Source organism: Trachurus japonicus, chromosome 21 (assembly GCF_045865225.1).
Source record: "Trachurus japonicus isolate A0001 chromosome 21, Traja_1.0".
In the NCBI taxonomy this organism is placed as follows: Eukaryota; Metazoa; Chordata; class Actinopteri; order Carangiformes; family Carangidae; genus Trachurus; species Trachurus japonicus.
In genome coordinates, this window is record NC_140927.1 from 31,417,132 (window position 1) to 31,432,380 (window position 15,249).

The 15,249-nt window shown below is 42.1% G+C and overlaps 1 protein-coding gene across 1 annotated transcript in view; it reads left to right on the forward strand.

Moving 5' to 3' along the window:
• plcl1 (phospholipase C like 1) overlaps positions 1-15,249 on the forward strand; it is a 163,058-nt gene that overhangs the window by 113,068 nt on the left and 34,741 nt on the right. The window contains exons 5-9 of the mRNA XM_085765054.1: positions 1,703-2,094; positions 3,886-4,231; positions 10,754-11,101; positions 12,611-13,054; positions 14,721-14,897. Coding sequence (XP_085621180.1) covers positions 1,703-2,094; positions 3,886-4,231; positions 10,754-11,101; positions 12,611-13,054; positions 14,721-14,897 — 1,707 coding nt within the window. The remainder of the gene's footprint in view (positions 1-1,702; positions 2,095-3,885; positions 4,232-10,753; positions 11,102-12,610; positions 13,055-14,720; positions 14,898-15,249) is intronic.

Genomic DNA, 15,249 nt, shown 5'->3' on the forward strand with positions numbered 1-15,249 from the left:
ATGCCAAAACAACCCAAGAATTGGGTTAAAGTATTATATTAGCTCTATATCCCAGAACCCAACACGAGTAACCCAGAAATTGGGTTAAAGAAATAACCCAGGAGTTTTTAGTGTGTGGCAATAAAAACTTCACATTAATAAGACGACTGAATATGAGACTTATACTGTACACCACCAGGACTTTGACACTGTTGGTTAAAAGCATTTCATACTTGAGTTAAACAACACTACTGAACCAGGACCAGAGTCACTGATGAGTCATGTTGGAGAATAAAAAGAGAAAATGTTTTTATGTTTGTACCAAAGACAGAAAAACAGAAACTGAAACAAGTCTAAACCTCCTGACTCACTCATCCCTGCAGCTCTTTATGTGATGTGTTCAAGGGTCGTAGGACGTATTAGACTCCTGAACCCTGTCTGCAGCAGCACAATGACATGAAAATTAGTTTTACTTTATCACAACAAGTCAGTGCTGCTTTTCTGTGATGCGTTCAAGGTCACCTGAGGGAATCCGTCGTTACAGATCACAGAGAATAAAAAGCAACACGAGTTTAAGATGTTTGAGATGTTTAAGGAGAAAACATCACAGTGACATCACGTCTTCTGTATTATTTACCGACTTTATTGTCAGACACAAAGTGAACACAGACGGTTTTTAATGAATCTGAGTTTTTACAAAACCTGGAAGGAGATAAAAGAGAAACAGAGAGAGGAGGATGAAAGGAGGAGGAGGAGGAGGAGGAGGAGGAGGAGACAGAGACCTGGTTATTGGGAGGAGATGATACAGAGCTGTGTTGTTGAATGTGGGTCACTATGAGGAGACCACTCGTCTCCTTCATCCACCTCCTTGTCTTCTTCATTCACCTCCTCTTCTCCATCTCCTTCATCCACCTCCGTCTCGTTCTTTCACCTCCTCCACCTCCTCCTGCTCCTTCATCCTCCTCCTCCTATAAATACCTGGGCGTCTACGTGGACGCTTCCTGGAGTGTACATACATGTAGACTTTATTTGTAGCAAGGTACAACAACGTATTTATTTTTTGAGAAGATTGAGGTCATTTGGAGCAAACAAACACATCCTGTTATTATTTTTTCAGTCTATAGAACGAATCTCCTTGTTGTCTACAACTACTTCCGGGTAGAAAACCAGCATTCGAACAATAGTGACGGACGAGAGTTTCGCTATACAGTATTTTTCACGTCACTATATCACCGTTTAGACTAATCTGATGTTTGTAAAGTTTATAAAACCAATGATTGGACAAACATTACTATTTCTGTGTGCACATTTTTGTAATTAGTCATGGTTATCATAGATTAGCCGGGCTAACGGTTAGCTACCTGTTACCTGTACCATTAACTTTAACTCAGTGACTCAATAAACGCTCCATGAAAAAATATTTTCTCCAGCGGATATCTGAGTTCCAACATGACTGAGCTAACTGGAGTAGTTTCATGTCGTGTCCCACAACGGGAGGGTTTTAACAGCTGACGTCCTGCTGTTAGCTTAGCTACCGCCGTTAGCTTAGCTACCGTTAGCTTTGCTACCGCCGTTAGCTTAGCTACCGGTAGCTGTCCCTATCAGCTGCAGCCACTGATGCTTTCTAGACACTGTGATTCCCCCAAACTGAATAAATACAACACATAGCAACACAAAACACACACACAAATAGTCTTTTATCTCCTCCTGTCTCCTCCTGCAGGTGCGTCTGCGCTTCAAGGAGATCCAGCGCAGCAAGGAGAAGCTGACGTCCCACGTGACGCGGGAGGAGTTCGAGGAGGCGTTCTGCGAGCTGTGCACGCGGCCGGACGTCTACTTCCTGCTGGTGCAGCTGTCCAAGGACCGCGAGTGTCTGGACCCTCAGGACCTGCGCCTCTTCCTGGAGACGGAGCAGGGGTTGTCCCTGGCGACGGCCGAGGGCTGCTGGGAGCTGCTGCGGCGCCACGAGCCCTCGGCGCACGGCCGAGAGCGCGGCCTGCTGGGGCTGGACGGCTTCGCCCGCTACCTGCAGTCGCCAGAGTGTCAGCTGCTGGACCCCGAGCAGCTGGGGGTGTGTCAGGACATGAACCTGCCGCTGTCACACTACTACATCAGGTCTGTTGGGCCAAAAATTCTCAAAAAAAAAAAGTTTTTTTTTAAATTCTACAAAAAAGTGGTAAGATTTCTGAAAATAGATATAAAAATAAAGTAAAATAAAGTAAAAAAAATTCTAGAAAAAAGTGGCAAAATTTCTCAAAAACAGAAACTGGTAAAAATTCTCAAAAAGCTTTAAAAAAATCTTTAAAAAAAGTGGCAAAAACAGCGGTGTTGGGCTAAATGAAATTAGCCCCAATGACAAGTAAACCAAGGGGGCGGGACATGACGCCTGTCAATCATTGACCCTGCGTCAGCCCGCTGCTGATTGGTCAGAACCGCTCGGCCTGTGGGCTGAATGAAGTTAGCCCAAACAGTCGGTGAATGGCGAGGGCGGGACATGGCACCTGTCAATCATCCACAGTCGGAAAATGAATGAGAGCAGACTCGGTGAGCTCGGGCTGATTAAAATTAGCCCATTTAGAGATATCCTGTGTTTTTCTTGAAACTATTTGATATTGTTGCCAGTTCGGATTTCACTAAGACTTATAACAATCTTTTGTATATTATTTAGATAATATTTTTTTGTTGTGTAATGCAGGGAGGGCTTAGCCCCACTAGCCCATTGATACCAGCCGTCACGTGTATTGTTTTGCCTCGTGCTGACGGACCACTTGTTTACATAGAGGCTTGTTTATGCCGTTACGTGCAGCGGCTGTTGTCCGTCTGCCGTCTGCCCAATTTCACGTGAATGCAGCATGAAAAATACGATTGAGTTGCTTGTTATCTACAACCACAACGCTAGATGGGAGGAATTCCTACACTGAACCTTTAAGGAAAACAAAGTAGTGCATCTCAGTCTGATTTAGCGTGTATGTGTTTATAAACATTTAAACGAGCGACAGGCTCTGCACTGGTCTCGCAAAAGGCTTACGGTGACAAAACGGTAAACACTTTGGTGTTTCTACAGTAAATATTTTGGAGACACTGGCAGTTTTAAAACAGGAGTCCGTTCTGCTCCTCTCAGAAAATCTTTGTATTGGAGTCAATGAGGAGCAGAGACAGATGTGGCCACACTCAGAGGCTGATAATTCAAATTCTGTAAATCTCTCTGATATTTTGAGCACATGGTGAGAGACAGAACAAGTTTGTCTACACATTTTTAAAAAAATCATGTGTGCAGAGCGTAAATTGTGGCCGGGCCGAGTGTGGAAAGAGAAAAAATCTGAAAATTTTCTGGGCTCTCTCTCACTCTAACCAATGATGTCACCCACTCTGACACGAACATTCCGTGCAATACACAACCATTATAATCTCATAATTTCTCCAAAAATGATCATGGTCATTGATCAGGGATTGATCAAAAACTATATGACCTATCAAAACGTGGAGTAATACGCCAATACACAAGACTCGTGTCTACTGTTTAAAGTTCAAATGGAGTCTCTAGGTGAAAGTATGCCTGAGCAGTAGAGGTTTGTTAAACTCCAATGATTGTTCTTTTTCGCTGCTTTTTTTCTGCCCGTCCCATTGACTTACATGCAAAATTTTGCGCAGTTTTTCGCGACTTACGGGCACTGGCCCCTACAGCTATGTGCCCGGTGCGATGGCCCGTGGCCCTAATGATACATGGTGTTGAAGATTTTTTTCAAATCAAAATCTTAAAGTTTGTGGTTGCAACATGACAAAATGTAACGTGTGATTACTTGTGTTGGTGAGTGTGTAACGTAACATAGTGTCGAGGCGCTGTAACGTGTGATTACTTAGTGTATAACATTGTGTAACATAGTGTAACATCTGGCCCCCCCCCAGCACCTCGTACCGCTCCTACCTGCTGGACGACCAGGTGCACGGCCGGGCCGACCTCGGGGGTCTGACCAAGGCGCTGCAGACCGGCTGCCGCTGCCTGGAGCTGGGCGTGACCGACGGCCCCGAGGGCGAGCCTCTGCTGGGGGTGGACTACGGCCCGGACATCCCCCGCCACCACCACCACCACCACCATCATCATCATCATCACCACGCCCCCGTCACCATCCGCTCGGCCCTCGAGGTGGTCAACAAGTACGCCTTCCTGACCTCGCCCTACCCGCTGCTGGTCTACCTGTGCCAGCGCTGCTCGCCGCCGCAGCAGCGCACCATGGCGCAGCACCTGAAGAAGGCAGGAAAATACACACTGGAGAAATATAAGCATTATATAAGCAGTCTCTAAAAGTCCTAGACAAAAAACACAACACACACCACCATTGCACTGCAAAAACTCAAAATCTTACCAAGAATATTTGTCTTATTTCTAGTCAAAATGTCATTTCTAGTCAAAACAAATCTCATTATACCTAAAATATGTATATTTATACATACACATACATAGTTATACATAAAAAAGTAGCTTTTTTTTACTGTCACTTTTATTGTTATTGTACTTTTTTACTGCTAGTATGTCTGTCTTATTAATAACAATGTTTACATCAACCTGCCTAGGCACAAAGGATGGAAATTAGCTGATTGCTATAGAACGAATCTCCTTGTTGTTTACAACTACTTCCGGGTAGAAAACCAGCATGAGAACAATAGTGACGAAGAAGAGTTTCGCTATCAATAGCCTTATCTCTTTTGTCATGTCACTATATCACCGTTTAGACTAATCTGATGTTTGCAAAGTTTATAAAACCAATGATTGGACAAACATTATTTCTGTGTGCACGTTTTTGTAATTAGTCATGGTTATCATAGATTAGCTGGGCTAACGGTTAGCTACCTGTTTAACTTTAATAACTCAGTGACTCAATAAACGCTCCATGAAAAAATATTTTCTCCAGCGGATATCTGAGTTCCAACATGACTGAGCTAACTGGAGTAGTTTCATGTCGTGTCCCACAATGGGAGGGTTTTAACAGCTGACGTCCTGATGTTAGCTTAGCTACGGCCGTTAGCTTAGCTACGGCCGTTAGCTTAGCTACCGTTAGCTGTCCCTGTCAGCTGAGCCACTGATGCTTTCTAGACACTGTGATTCCCCCAAACTGAATAAATACCACACATAGCAACACAAAACACACACACAGAAATAGTAATGTTTCTTCAATCATTTCAGATTTGTCTAAACGGTGATAGGGCGTGAAAAATATGATATATATATAGCTAAACTCTTGCACGTACTGTTTTCATTAAAATGACGTGCTGGCAGTGTTGGGTAGTAACGCGCTATTAGTAACGCCGTTACGTAACGCCGTTACACATAGAGTGTAAAAAGAATGGACGTAGCGTCCGTGACGTCACCCATTGGTTCTGGGGAGTCGTTTTTGTGACTCCAATAGAGGGATTACCAGCCTACGTCACAGAGGTTCTACTGCGCATGTCGCCTGCAGAAAGAGAGCAGCAAGAGCCGTGATCATGTCTTTTTGTGCTGTTAGTTGCACTAATTGTTTTGATAAAAATAACAAAACGCGCAAAATTTACAGAATAGCGTCAACTCGCACCCCTTTCAAGGCAAACGAGAGAGAAAATAGTACATTGGCGATTAATTTCGAGCAATATAACGTGTTAGACACGTTGGTTTGAATGGTGATACAGCTAAATGCTCACAGGCACAGCTGGAGAACTGCAGCGAATGAGTTGTGAAATGTTTACTACGACAGTGACTGAAGGTCACATACTAATGGAAAGCAAGCTGCATACTAATGGAAAGCAAGCTGAGATTAATTCATGTTAAGCTATATTGTTTTACATTACCGGTACATACTCAGCCATGCACGTAACGTTATAGTTACGTTATGCAGTTGTTCCAGACTTTAGACAGGTCCGTCCTCTTCCCTCTCTGACCAGGCAGCACCTCAGTCCTCACAGCCACTGAGTTTTGTAATCGTGAGTATTTTCCTGAACATTATTGTCTGTTAAATAACTGTATGTAACGTGAGGGATGCACAGTGACAGTGTTGTTTTTACCGCTGACCGACCGACGCCGTGCTGTGAGAATCCGTGGCTTGTCCCGTGGCTGAGTTGCTCTTGCCGCGGTACAAACTCGATCCTCCGTCCTGACGTTTTTTTTTTTTTTCTGCCGTTATAAAACTATAAAACCGTCTATGTATAAAACACACACTACATCAGTAGTTGATAAACTGTTGTAGTAGGCTGACAACATCGCTAGCTAACACCGCTTTGACTACACTAGATCAGGTGGCAACCCTCCGTGACGTCACCCATTGGTTTGTGAAGGGCCGTTTGTGAAGCCCGGAGATTGGCTTTCAGGGCGCCGCCATTTTTGATTTTTGGAGCCAGAAGAAACCATATTTGGACGAGGGGGCGGAGCTAAGGAGGTCGAGGGGCGGGTCGGACCCGTGTCTGCGAGGCTGCTAATTTACCCAGCAACACCGGCTAACTGCTGAGCGGCTACGCTGCTAACACCGTTAGCATCTACAACTCGAGGTAAACTTAATATTTAATGGTGAAAGTAATCTCAGAAGCTTATTAAATACATATCCATGTTTGAACTAGCCTACATAAGATCCCATGAGGAGTAATGTGACACGTTATTGTAGCCGATGTTAGCATTAATAAGCTAATGTAAAGCTGTCAAACGTATTTTGATATTGTTTTAAATTGTTTTACAGAACCCAGAGACTAGTTTCTGTCTCAAACTGTAAAGCTGCCTGCAACACATTAAACTGTCATGGACTGAGACTGGTGGGTGACCGCTCCTTGGACTTGATGTACCTCACCTGCATCACCGATGATCGGCTGCTGGAGCTCCGACCTGTCGACCACGTTACAGCATTCACCCAGCTATTAGCTATTTATTTTACATTCCTATTATATATATGCACGTCTTTTTTGCAGGTTACCAACATGTAGATGTACTGGAAATTCAGCTAATACAATACAAGCTTGTCTTTTGACAGTATGGCTCACCTTTACATCATCCACAGCTTATAAAACGTTTTCAGTGCTGTAAAATGCTAAAATTAGTGCATCTTAAACCTGAAATTAATTTATTTAATTGCTTCACTGATTTTTAATGGGCCAGATCTGTACAGTAACATGAATGCCAAGACACACTGCTGTAATCAATACATTCAGGAAAAACTTACAGGACTATTTCTATGTATGCTTTCATTACACACAAGAAAAATACAAATGTTTAATGTTACCCTCCTTGAAATAATAAAGAGATGAATATCAGAGCTTGTGCTTTCCTGATGTTTCTTGTCAACTAATCTATGATACTGAAAACAATAATTCACGAAAGTGTCACATTATATTGGCCACGAGGTTATGTTAAATATGTAAAAGAAATACTAAAGTTTAATCACAGTAACTTTCTTTATTATTACATTTTCAATGATAATCATCGACTGAATAAAGCATTTGTATTAACTGGACTATGAAAATAGCTGCTTCAAAATCTTCACTGTCAATTTTAGGTTCACCCTAAAACGTGTGAGGTCAAATGTGGACATAGAATAATAAAACAGTTGGTCTGTTCTCTCATCAGAGGTTTTCTGGTTTCATCATCATCACAGCTCCACAACTTCACATGATGTCCTCCTTCTGTTGGCACCGGTCACTCAGTTCTCAGTGGCTCCTTAGAATCACAGTAAAACACAAGAACTTAGATTAAAACATTGTTGAGAGGTGCAGGACTGTCTGCTTCAGTTTTTTGTGTGTGATTTTACAGCAGTAAATGACAAATCCCCACCTGTAGTTATCAGTAACGTTACAGTATGATAACGTTACGAGCAAGATAACAAGTTGATGGATAAACCTGGGGGCTTTGCAGCTTGTAGACCGATCCTACAGATCACTGTTCTGCTAAACATGACGCCGTGGTCGTTAAATATTAAACCGGATTTATCCCGGTCCGGTAAAAGTCGGAGACGAGCTAACGGTTAGCATGGCTAACACGGGAGCTAACACGGAGCTAACGGCGAGCTAACGTTAGCCGTGTAGCAAAGTGAATCGGTTATTCACATTAACTATAAATTAACTTGTCTTGGACGGTGACAGTCTCATGTTCTCCGGTCAGAACACACTGGAGAACACACGGGAAAGTAATCAGTGGTCTTCTGGAATATACAACAAATTAGATATAATTTTTACACATTCAGAAAAAGAAAAAAATAACTTACTCACCAAATCGTGATATCAGCTTCCTCCGGTCTGTTAGCACCGTCGGACGAATCATAAACGAAAAACTGGGTGAAATTAATTAACTGCCAACACTGTACCCGTGCTATCTATCATCCACACATATCGACAAAATATCAGAAATTAAATTAAAACTGACTGAACACAATACACAAACGACGGGAGGTCCCCTCCGGTGTTAATCCTCGGTGTCTGATCCACTGTGTCTGACCTGTGACGTCTCAGTCATCAGGCTGTCAATCATATTCCGTGCTGGAAGGTGATTGGTCAGTTATACCAACCTTTAAGGATTAATATCTAAATAATTATATAATTTTTTTCAGATGGACCACCAGGTCATATTTAAGGATGAGGAACTTTAGCTTTTTAGACCGTTATCAGTTGTGAAAAAAAATTATTGATCGAGTATTTCATGATTGAAAATGAATGGGAGTGGATTGGAACCAGGGCTTCTTGGAAACACCCCTAGCGGATCTCGGGGGGATTGCAAGTAAAGTTACTTCCGCGTTGGCTTCACTTTTCAGACCGGAAGTCTACGTCCATTTTTTTTTACAGTCTATGCACTAGATCCATAGAGGTAACCATGACAACCGGTTCTTTCTGCAGTCAGGTTGCGCAAGCATCCTGATTTGTTGGTAAACAGATAATCCCTCTATATGGCGGCCTGAACAGCGCCATGTTGGATTGGCCGGCCGAGATCCCGCCCACTGGCCTCGAAGCAGCTGTCCTCGGAGCTGCTCGGACCTGTCACTCAACGTTTCCGCGCCCTAATTGGCCAGAGTTTTAACCTAATAACAGTAAAACGGTAGAGTTAAAAAAAAATTCACTCCCCTCAGAGTGTGTGCGGGGGTAGAAACTATCGATTGAGACGAAAAAACGTTCTGACACCAGGCTTTTAACATGTTTACTGAGGATGTAAAGTCGGCGATTTTAACATGGGGCTCTATGGGGAATGCTCCCTTCTGACACCAGCCCCCAGAGGAAGCCGAGGGGATTGCAGTTTTTTGAACGCGGAAGTGAGCTTCACTTCTCAGACCGACAACTGTCCCCTTGGTTTTACAGCGGCACACACTTCCCATTACATTTTAGCGATCAATAAAGTTTCATTGAATTGAAAGAAAGACAGAGCACACTGCAACACTGTGAAAAACAAAGCGCTTGGTGGCCGCCCTCTAGCGTCCCACACGTAATCTAACACGCTCCATGAAGAGGACTGGACAGGTCAGGTCAGGGCGTGACGGCGAGCTAAGGTAACGTAGCTAACGTAGCATCAGAGACCGAAGCTGTGTGTCAGTTCAGGCTGCAGCCCCTCAACTGGGACACAGCTCCAGAGTCACAGCGAGACACACAAGCACCCACTCCACCCGAGCAGCAGCGGTATTGGAGTCCGACAGACGGACGCCTGAAACGGTAAACACAGAGTGATCACTCTGGGTAAACACAGCTGATCGATCGATAAAAAAATACCGCTGGAGTGAATTTAGTACTTTCCGTCATTAAACAGGTTCTTGAACGTAACTCGGTCAAAGTAGTATCCTCAAGATGTTTGCAGTTCTGTCATGCTGCTGTAGGCTACATGCTGACATCATGCAGCATGATGATGATGATGATGGTAAAATTTTAAAGACAAAAACCGTTTTTTCATCAGCATCAGTACAGAACTGAAATGAGGTTAGAGGGGAATTCAATCAACCTTTAGGGAACATTGGGGAAAAAAAACGTTTTAAAGTAACGAAAAAGTTACTTTCTCAGTAACGCATTACTTTTTGGTTGAAGTAACTGAGTTACTAACGGAGTTACTTTTTTAATGAAGTAACTAGTAACTGTAACTAGTTACTGTTTTTCAGTAACTAGCACAACACTGCGTGCTGGTTTTCTACCCGGAAGTAGTTGTAAACAACAAGGCGATTCGGTCTATTGTTATTGTACTTTTTTACTGCTAGTATATATCTCTGTCTTATTAATGACAATTTCAACATCTACCTGCCTAGTGACAAAGGATGGAAATTAGCTGATTGCTATAATCCTGCGTTTTTACACAAAAGTGCACTGCAAAAACTCAAAATCTTTCCAAGAATATTTGTCTTATTACTGGTCAAAATGTCTAATTTCTGGTCAAAGCTAATCTCTTTCCACTTTAAATGAGACGCATCACCTAAAAATTAACTTGTTTTTAGATCATTTTCACTTGTTTCAAACTAATTTTCACTTGAAATAAGTAGAAAAATTTGCCAGTTAAGGCAAGTTGTTTGTGCTTGTAATAAGGAAGAAAAACTTGCTCCACTATCAGATTTTTCTACTTATTTCAAATGAAAATAGACTTGAAATAAGTAAAAAGTGTCTAAAAACAAGCTACTTTTTCATGTAAAACAATGTATGTATATGTATAAATATTCATATTTTAGTCATAATGAGATCAGTTTTGACTAGAAATAAGACAAATATTCTTGGAAAGATTTTGAGTTTTTGCAGTGTGTTTATTAACATGTATTGTCTCCTGATTTTTTATCAAAATAAATATTCATTCATTCATTCCTTCCAGGTGTTTGGCGCGCGGCTCTACACCCCCGAGGCGCTGCCGGTCAGCCTGGGGGGCCGCGCCACCACGCTGCCGTCCCCCGAGCAGCTGAGGGGCCGGGTCCTCCTGGTGGGGAAGAAGCTGCCGCCGGACCAGGACGGCTCGGACGGCGAGGTGTCCGAGGAGGACGAGGAGATCGGCGGCGGCGGTCCGCTGGCCGGGCGGCGGATGACCATCCCCGGAGAGGAGGAGCTGGGCGTCGTCCTGGTGGTGCCGCCGCCCTCGCAGCCCAGGAAGCTCCGCCTCCACAAGGAGCTGTCCGACCTGGTGGCCATCGCACGGACCGGCAGCCGCAGCTTCTACGCACAGAGAGTAAGGCTGCACTGCAAAAACTCTAAATCTTACCAAGAATATTTATAGTCTTATTTCTAGGCAAAATGTCTCATTTCTAGTCAAAACTAATCTCATTCTACTTAAAATAAGACTCATCACATTAAAAAGTAGCTTGTTTTTAGACACTTTTTACTTCTTTCAAGCAGATTTTCACTTGAAATAAGTAGAAAAATCTGACAGTGGAGCAAGTTTTTCTTCCTTATTACAAGCACAAAAAACTTTGCTTTCACTGGCAGATTTTTCTACTTATTTCAAGTGAAAATTAGTTTGAAACAAGTGAAAATGATCTAAAAACAAGTTAATTTGTAGGTGATGAGTCTTATTTAAAGTGGAAAGCGATTAGTTTTGACTAGAAATGAGACATTTTGACAAGAAATAAGACAAATTTTCTTGGAAAGATTTTGAGTTTTTGCAGTGTGGGACGATATGCTTTTCTCCCGATTCGATTCTTCTACGATTTTTTGGATGTCGTTGTTTTGTTTTGTTTTTAACATTTATCTGCACACAAATACTGTAGGAACCTATAAATTAACACACTCCATTATAAAGTGAACTTAAACCCTTTTCAAAACCTGGACTCTCTGTATGTTAAAAAAGGCGAACAAATGCACATTGCACAATATTTAAAGGGACAACGAGGAGTTTTGGAAAAGCGAAGTGTTTTCTCACTACATTTATGAGCCTCCGCACCGTGAAATTCTTTGACCGGCGCAAGACAGACTCGTGTTTTCATTCATCAAGAATTAAAGTCAGAGGTTGGAAGACGATCACATACCGTCGTAGTTCCCACCATAAACGGTGATTAGGCGGCGTTATTCTCATGACTCGCCACGAAACCGAAAGTAAGGAAACGCTGGTCGGCTCGCCCAGCATTTCCACCACCACTAATAATAACAAAATAACCATAGAGACAAAACCATATATTTATCTAAAATGGAGCCCATTAACAAGTGTGGGTAGGCTACACTGCAAAAACTCAAAATCTTTCCAAGAATATTTGTCTAATTTCTAGTCAAAACTAAACTCTTTTCACTCAAAATAAGATTCATCATCTAACAATGAACTTGTTTTTAGATCATTTTCATTTGGTTCAAACAAATTCTCACTTGAAATAAGTAGAAAAATCTGCCAGCAGTGAAAGGAAGTTTTTTGTGCTTGTAATAAGGAAGAAAAACTTCCACTATCAGATTTTTCTACTTATTTCAAGTGAAAATCTGCTTTAAAGAAGTAAAAAGTGTCTAAAAACAAGCTACTTTTTATGTGATGAGTCTTATTTTAAGTAGAATGAGATTTGTTTTGACTAGAAATAAGACAAATATTCTTGGTAAGATTTTGAATTTTTGCAGTGTAGCGTAGATTCATCCACATTAACGTGAGACTTTTTTATAACCAAATAGAAACTCCTCGTTGTCCCTTTTAAAAAATCGTCAAAAAAGATATCGCGATATTTATGTGAATCGATTTTTTTTTTCTCCCACCCCTACCCAGAGAGCCAATCAGAGGCCGGGGCAGCATCAGCAGCAGTCGCCGCCCAGCAGCCCGTCCTCCCCCGGCACGCCGCTGCCCCCCGAGCCGCCGTACTGGACGCTGTGCTCGCTGGGCGAGGGCGAGGGCGGCCGGCTGACCAGCGAGAGCCCCGAGGACCTCGTCACCTTCACCAAGCGCACGCTGACCCGGGTGCGGCCCAGCTCGGTGCGCCTGGACAGCAGCAACCCCAACCCGCAGGGCTACTGGAAGGGCGGCGTGCAGCTGGTGGCCTTGAACCAGCAGACGCCGGGCGCCATGTTGGACCTGCACCGCGGCCGCTTCTCGCAGAACGGCGGCTGCGGCTACGTGCTGCGCCCGGCCGTGATGAGGGACGAGGTGTCCTACTTCAGCGCCCACACGCAGGGCTGTGTCCCCGGCGTACCCCCCCAGACGCTACGCATCAAGGTGAAGTGAACACGCCGCCATTTCTGCTCTTAAAGGGCCAGTTCACATGTTGCTCACTGCAAATACTCAAAGTCTTTCCAAGAATATTTGTCTTATTTCTTGTCAAAATGTCTCATTTCTAGTCAAAACTAATCTCTTTACTTGTTTCAAACTAATTTTCAATTGGAATAAGTAGAAAAATCTGCTTGTTTTTGTGCTTGTAATAAGAAAGAAAAACTTGCTCCAATATCAGATTTTTCTACTTATTTCAAGTGAAAATCTGCTTGAAAGAAGTAAAAAGTGTCTGAAAACAAGCTGCTTTTTAATGTGATAAGTCTTATTTTAAGTATAATGAGATTTGTTTTGACCAGAAATGACATTGTGACTAGAAATAAGACAAATATTCTTGGTAAGATTTTGAATCTTTTCTAGTGCTGTACCTGAACTTTACCTGAGTGTTTCTACACTGTAAAAACTCAAACTCTTACCAAGAATATTTGTCCTATTTCTAGTCAAAATGTCATTTCTAGTCGAAACAAATCTCTTTCTACTTAAAATATGTATATTTATACATATACATACATAGTTATACATAAAAAGTAGCTTGTTTTTAGACACTTTTTACTTATTTCAAGTCTATTTTCATGTGAAATAAGTAGAAAAATCTGATAGTGGAGCAAGTTTTTCTTTCTTATTACAAGCACAAAAAACCTCCTTTCACTGGCAGATTTTTCTACTTATTTCAAGTGAAAATTATTTAAAAACAAGTTAATTTTTAGGTGTCTTATTTTAAGTGGAAAGAGGTTAGTTTTGACTAGAAATGAGACATTTTGACAAGAAATAAGACAAATATTCTTGGAAAGATTTTGAGTTTTTGCAATGTAGTTTAGGGTGATTCTCTGAATGTGGTGCACTTTGCATCCCTCAGTTTTACCTCAAAGATTTCCAAATAAAGTAACATATTTTTTGCATTTTAAAACCATAAATTGATGGATTGACGTGTTTTTGGATTATTAAACACAAAAAACAATAGAAATACTTAAATGTTTATGGGTTGCTAAGGAGTAGGCCTAGATGACATCCAAATGTGTATGTCCCCGTTGACCAGAAACGCATTCCATTGAATTTAAAACAAATAAAAATTGCAATTAAGCTCATTTTTTTTGTTAATATAATAATATTCCTCACTACTTTAACCAAAACAATATAAAAATCTAAAAGAAAATATCAAATATTTTATCATGTATCGTTTTTTTTTTTTCAAAAATCAGACAACCCAAATTTTACCAAATTCAGAGAATAACCCAAATACTACTTGTCAGTGTCAGTGTGTGTGTGTGTGTGTGTGTGTGTGTGTGTGTGTGTGTGTGTGTGTGTGTGTGTGTGTGTGTGTGTGTGTGTGTGTGTGTGTGTTTTTTTTAAATGATCAGTTACAGACATTTTCTACCTAAACTTCTCACATGATCCAGTTTTTCTTTATTTCTCTCCCATCAATCATCACATTGTGATCCTGTTGGAAAACTAGCTAACTGCACAAACCAGGAAGTAGCTAGCAACAGTAGAAAAAACTGAAGTTAGCATGCTATCAGCTAGCCCAGTTGTCTCATCACTTCCTGATAGCGACTCACTGTTCAGTCTCCAGAAGTGATAAAATAACGAGTTATGTACTTTGTGTGTCTCTTTGCAGGTGATCAGTGCTCACAACCTGCCCAAGCCTCAGGGCTCGGGGGCCAAAGGTGAGGTCATCGACCCCTACGTGGTCCTGGAGCTGCACGGCGTCCCGGCTGACTGCGCCGAGCAGAGGACTCGCACCGCGGCTCAGAACCAGGACGACCCGCTGTTCGACGAGACCTTCGAGTTTCAAGTACGACCACACGCACACGTAGCCTATCCACCACTTTATTTTCCCATGATCCATTGCGTCACACAAAACCGTTTTGACTAAATCTGATGTTTGTTAAGTCTATAAATCGAATTATTGAACAAACACCACCACTTCTGTGTGCACGTTTTTGTAATTAGTCATGGTTATCGTAGTTGTTAGCTTTGCTGCTGCTGACAGCTAACGGCAGCAGCTAAGCTAACAGCTGTTAAAACCCTCCCGTTGTGGGACACGACATGAAACTACTCCAGTTAGCTCAGTCATGTTGGAACTAGGATATCCGCTGGAAAAAATATTTTTTTCATGGGCCGTTTATTGAGTTATTGTTTATTGA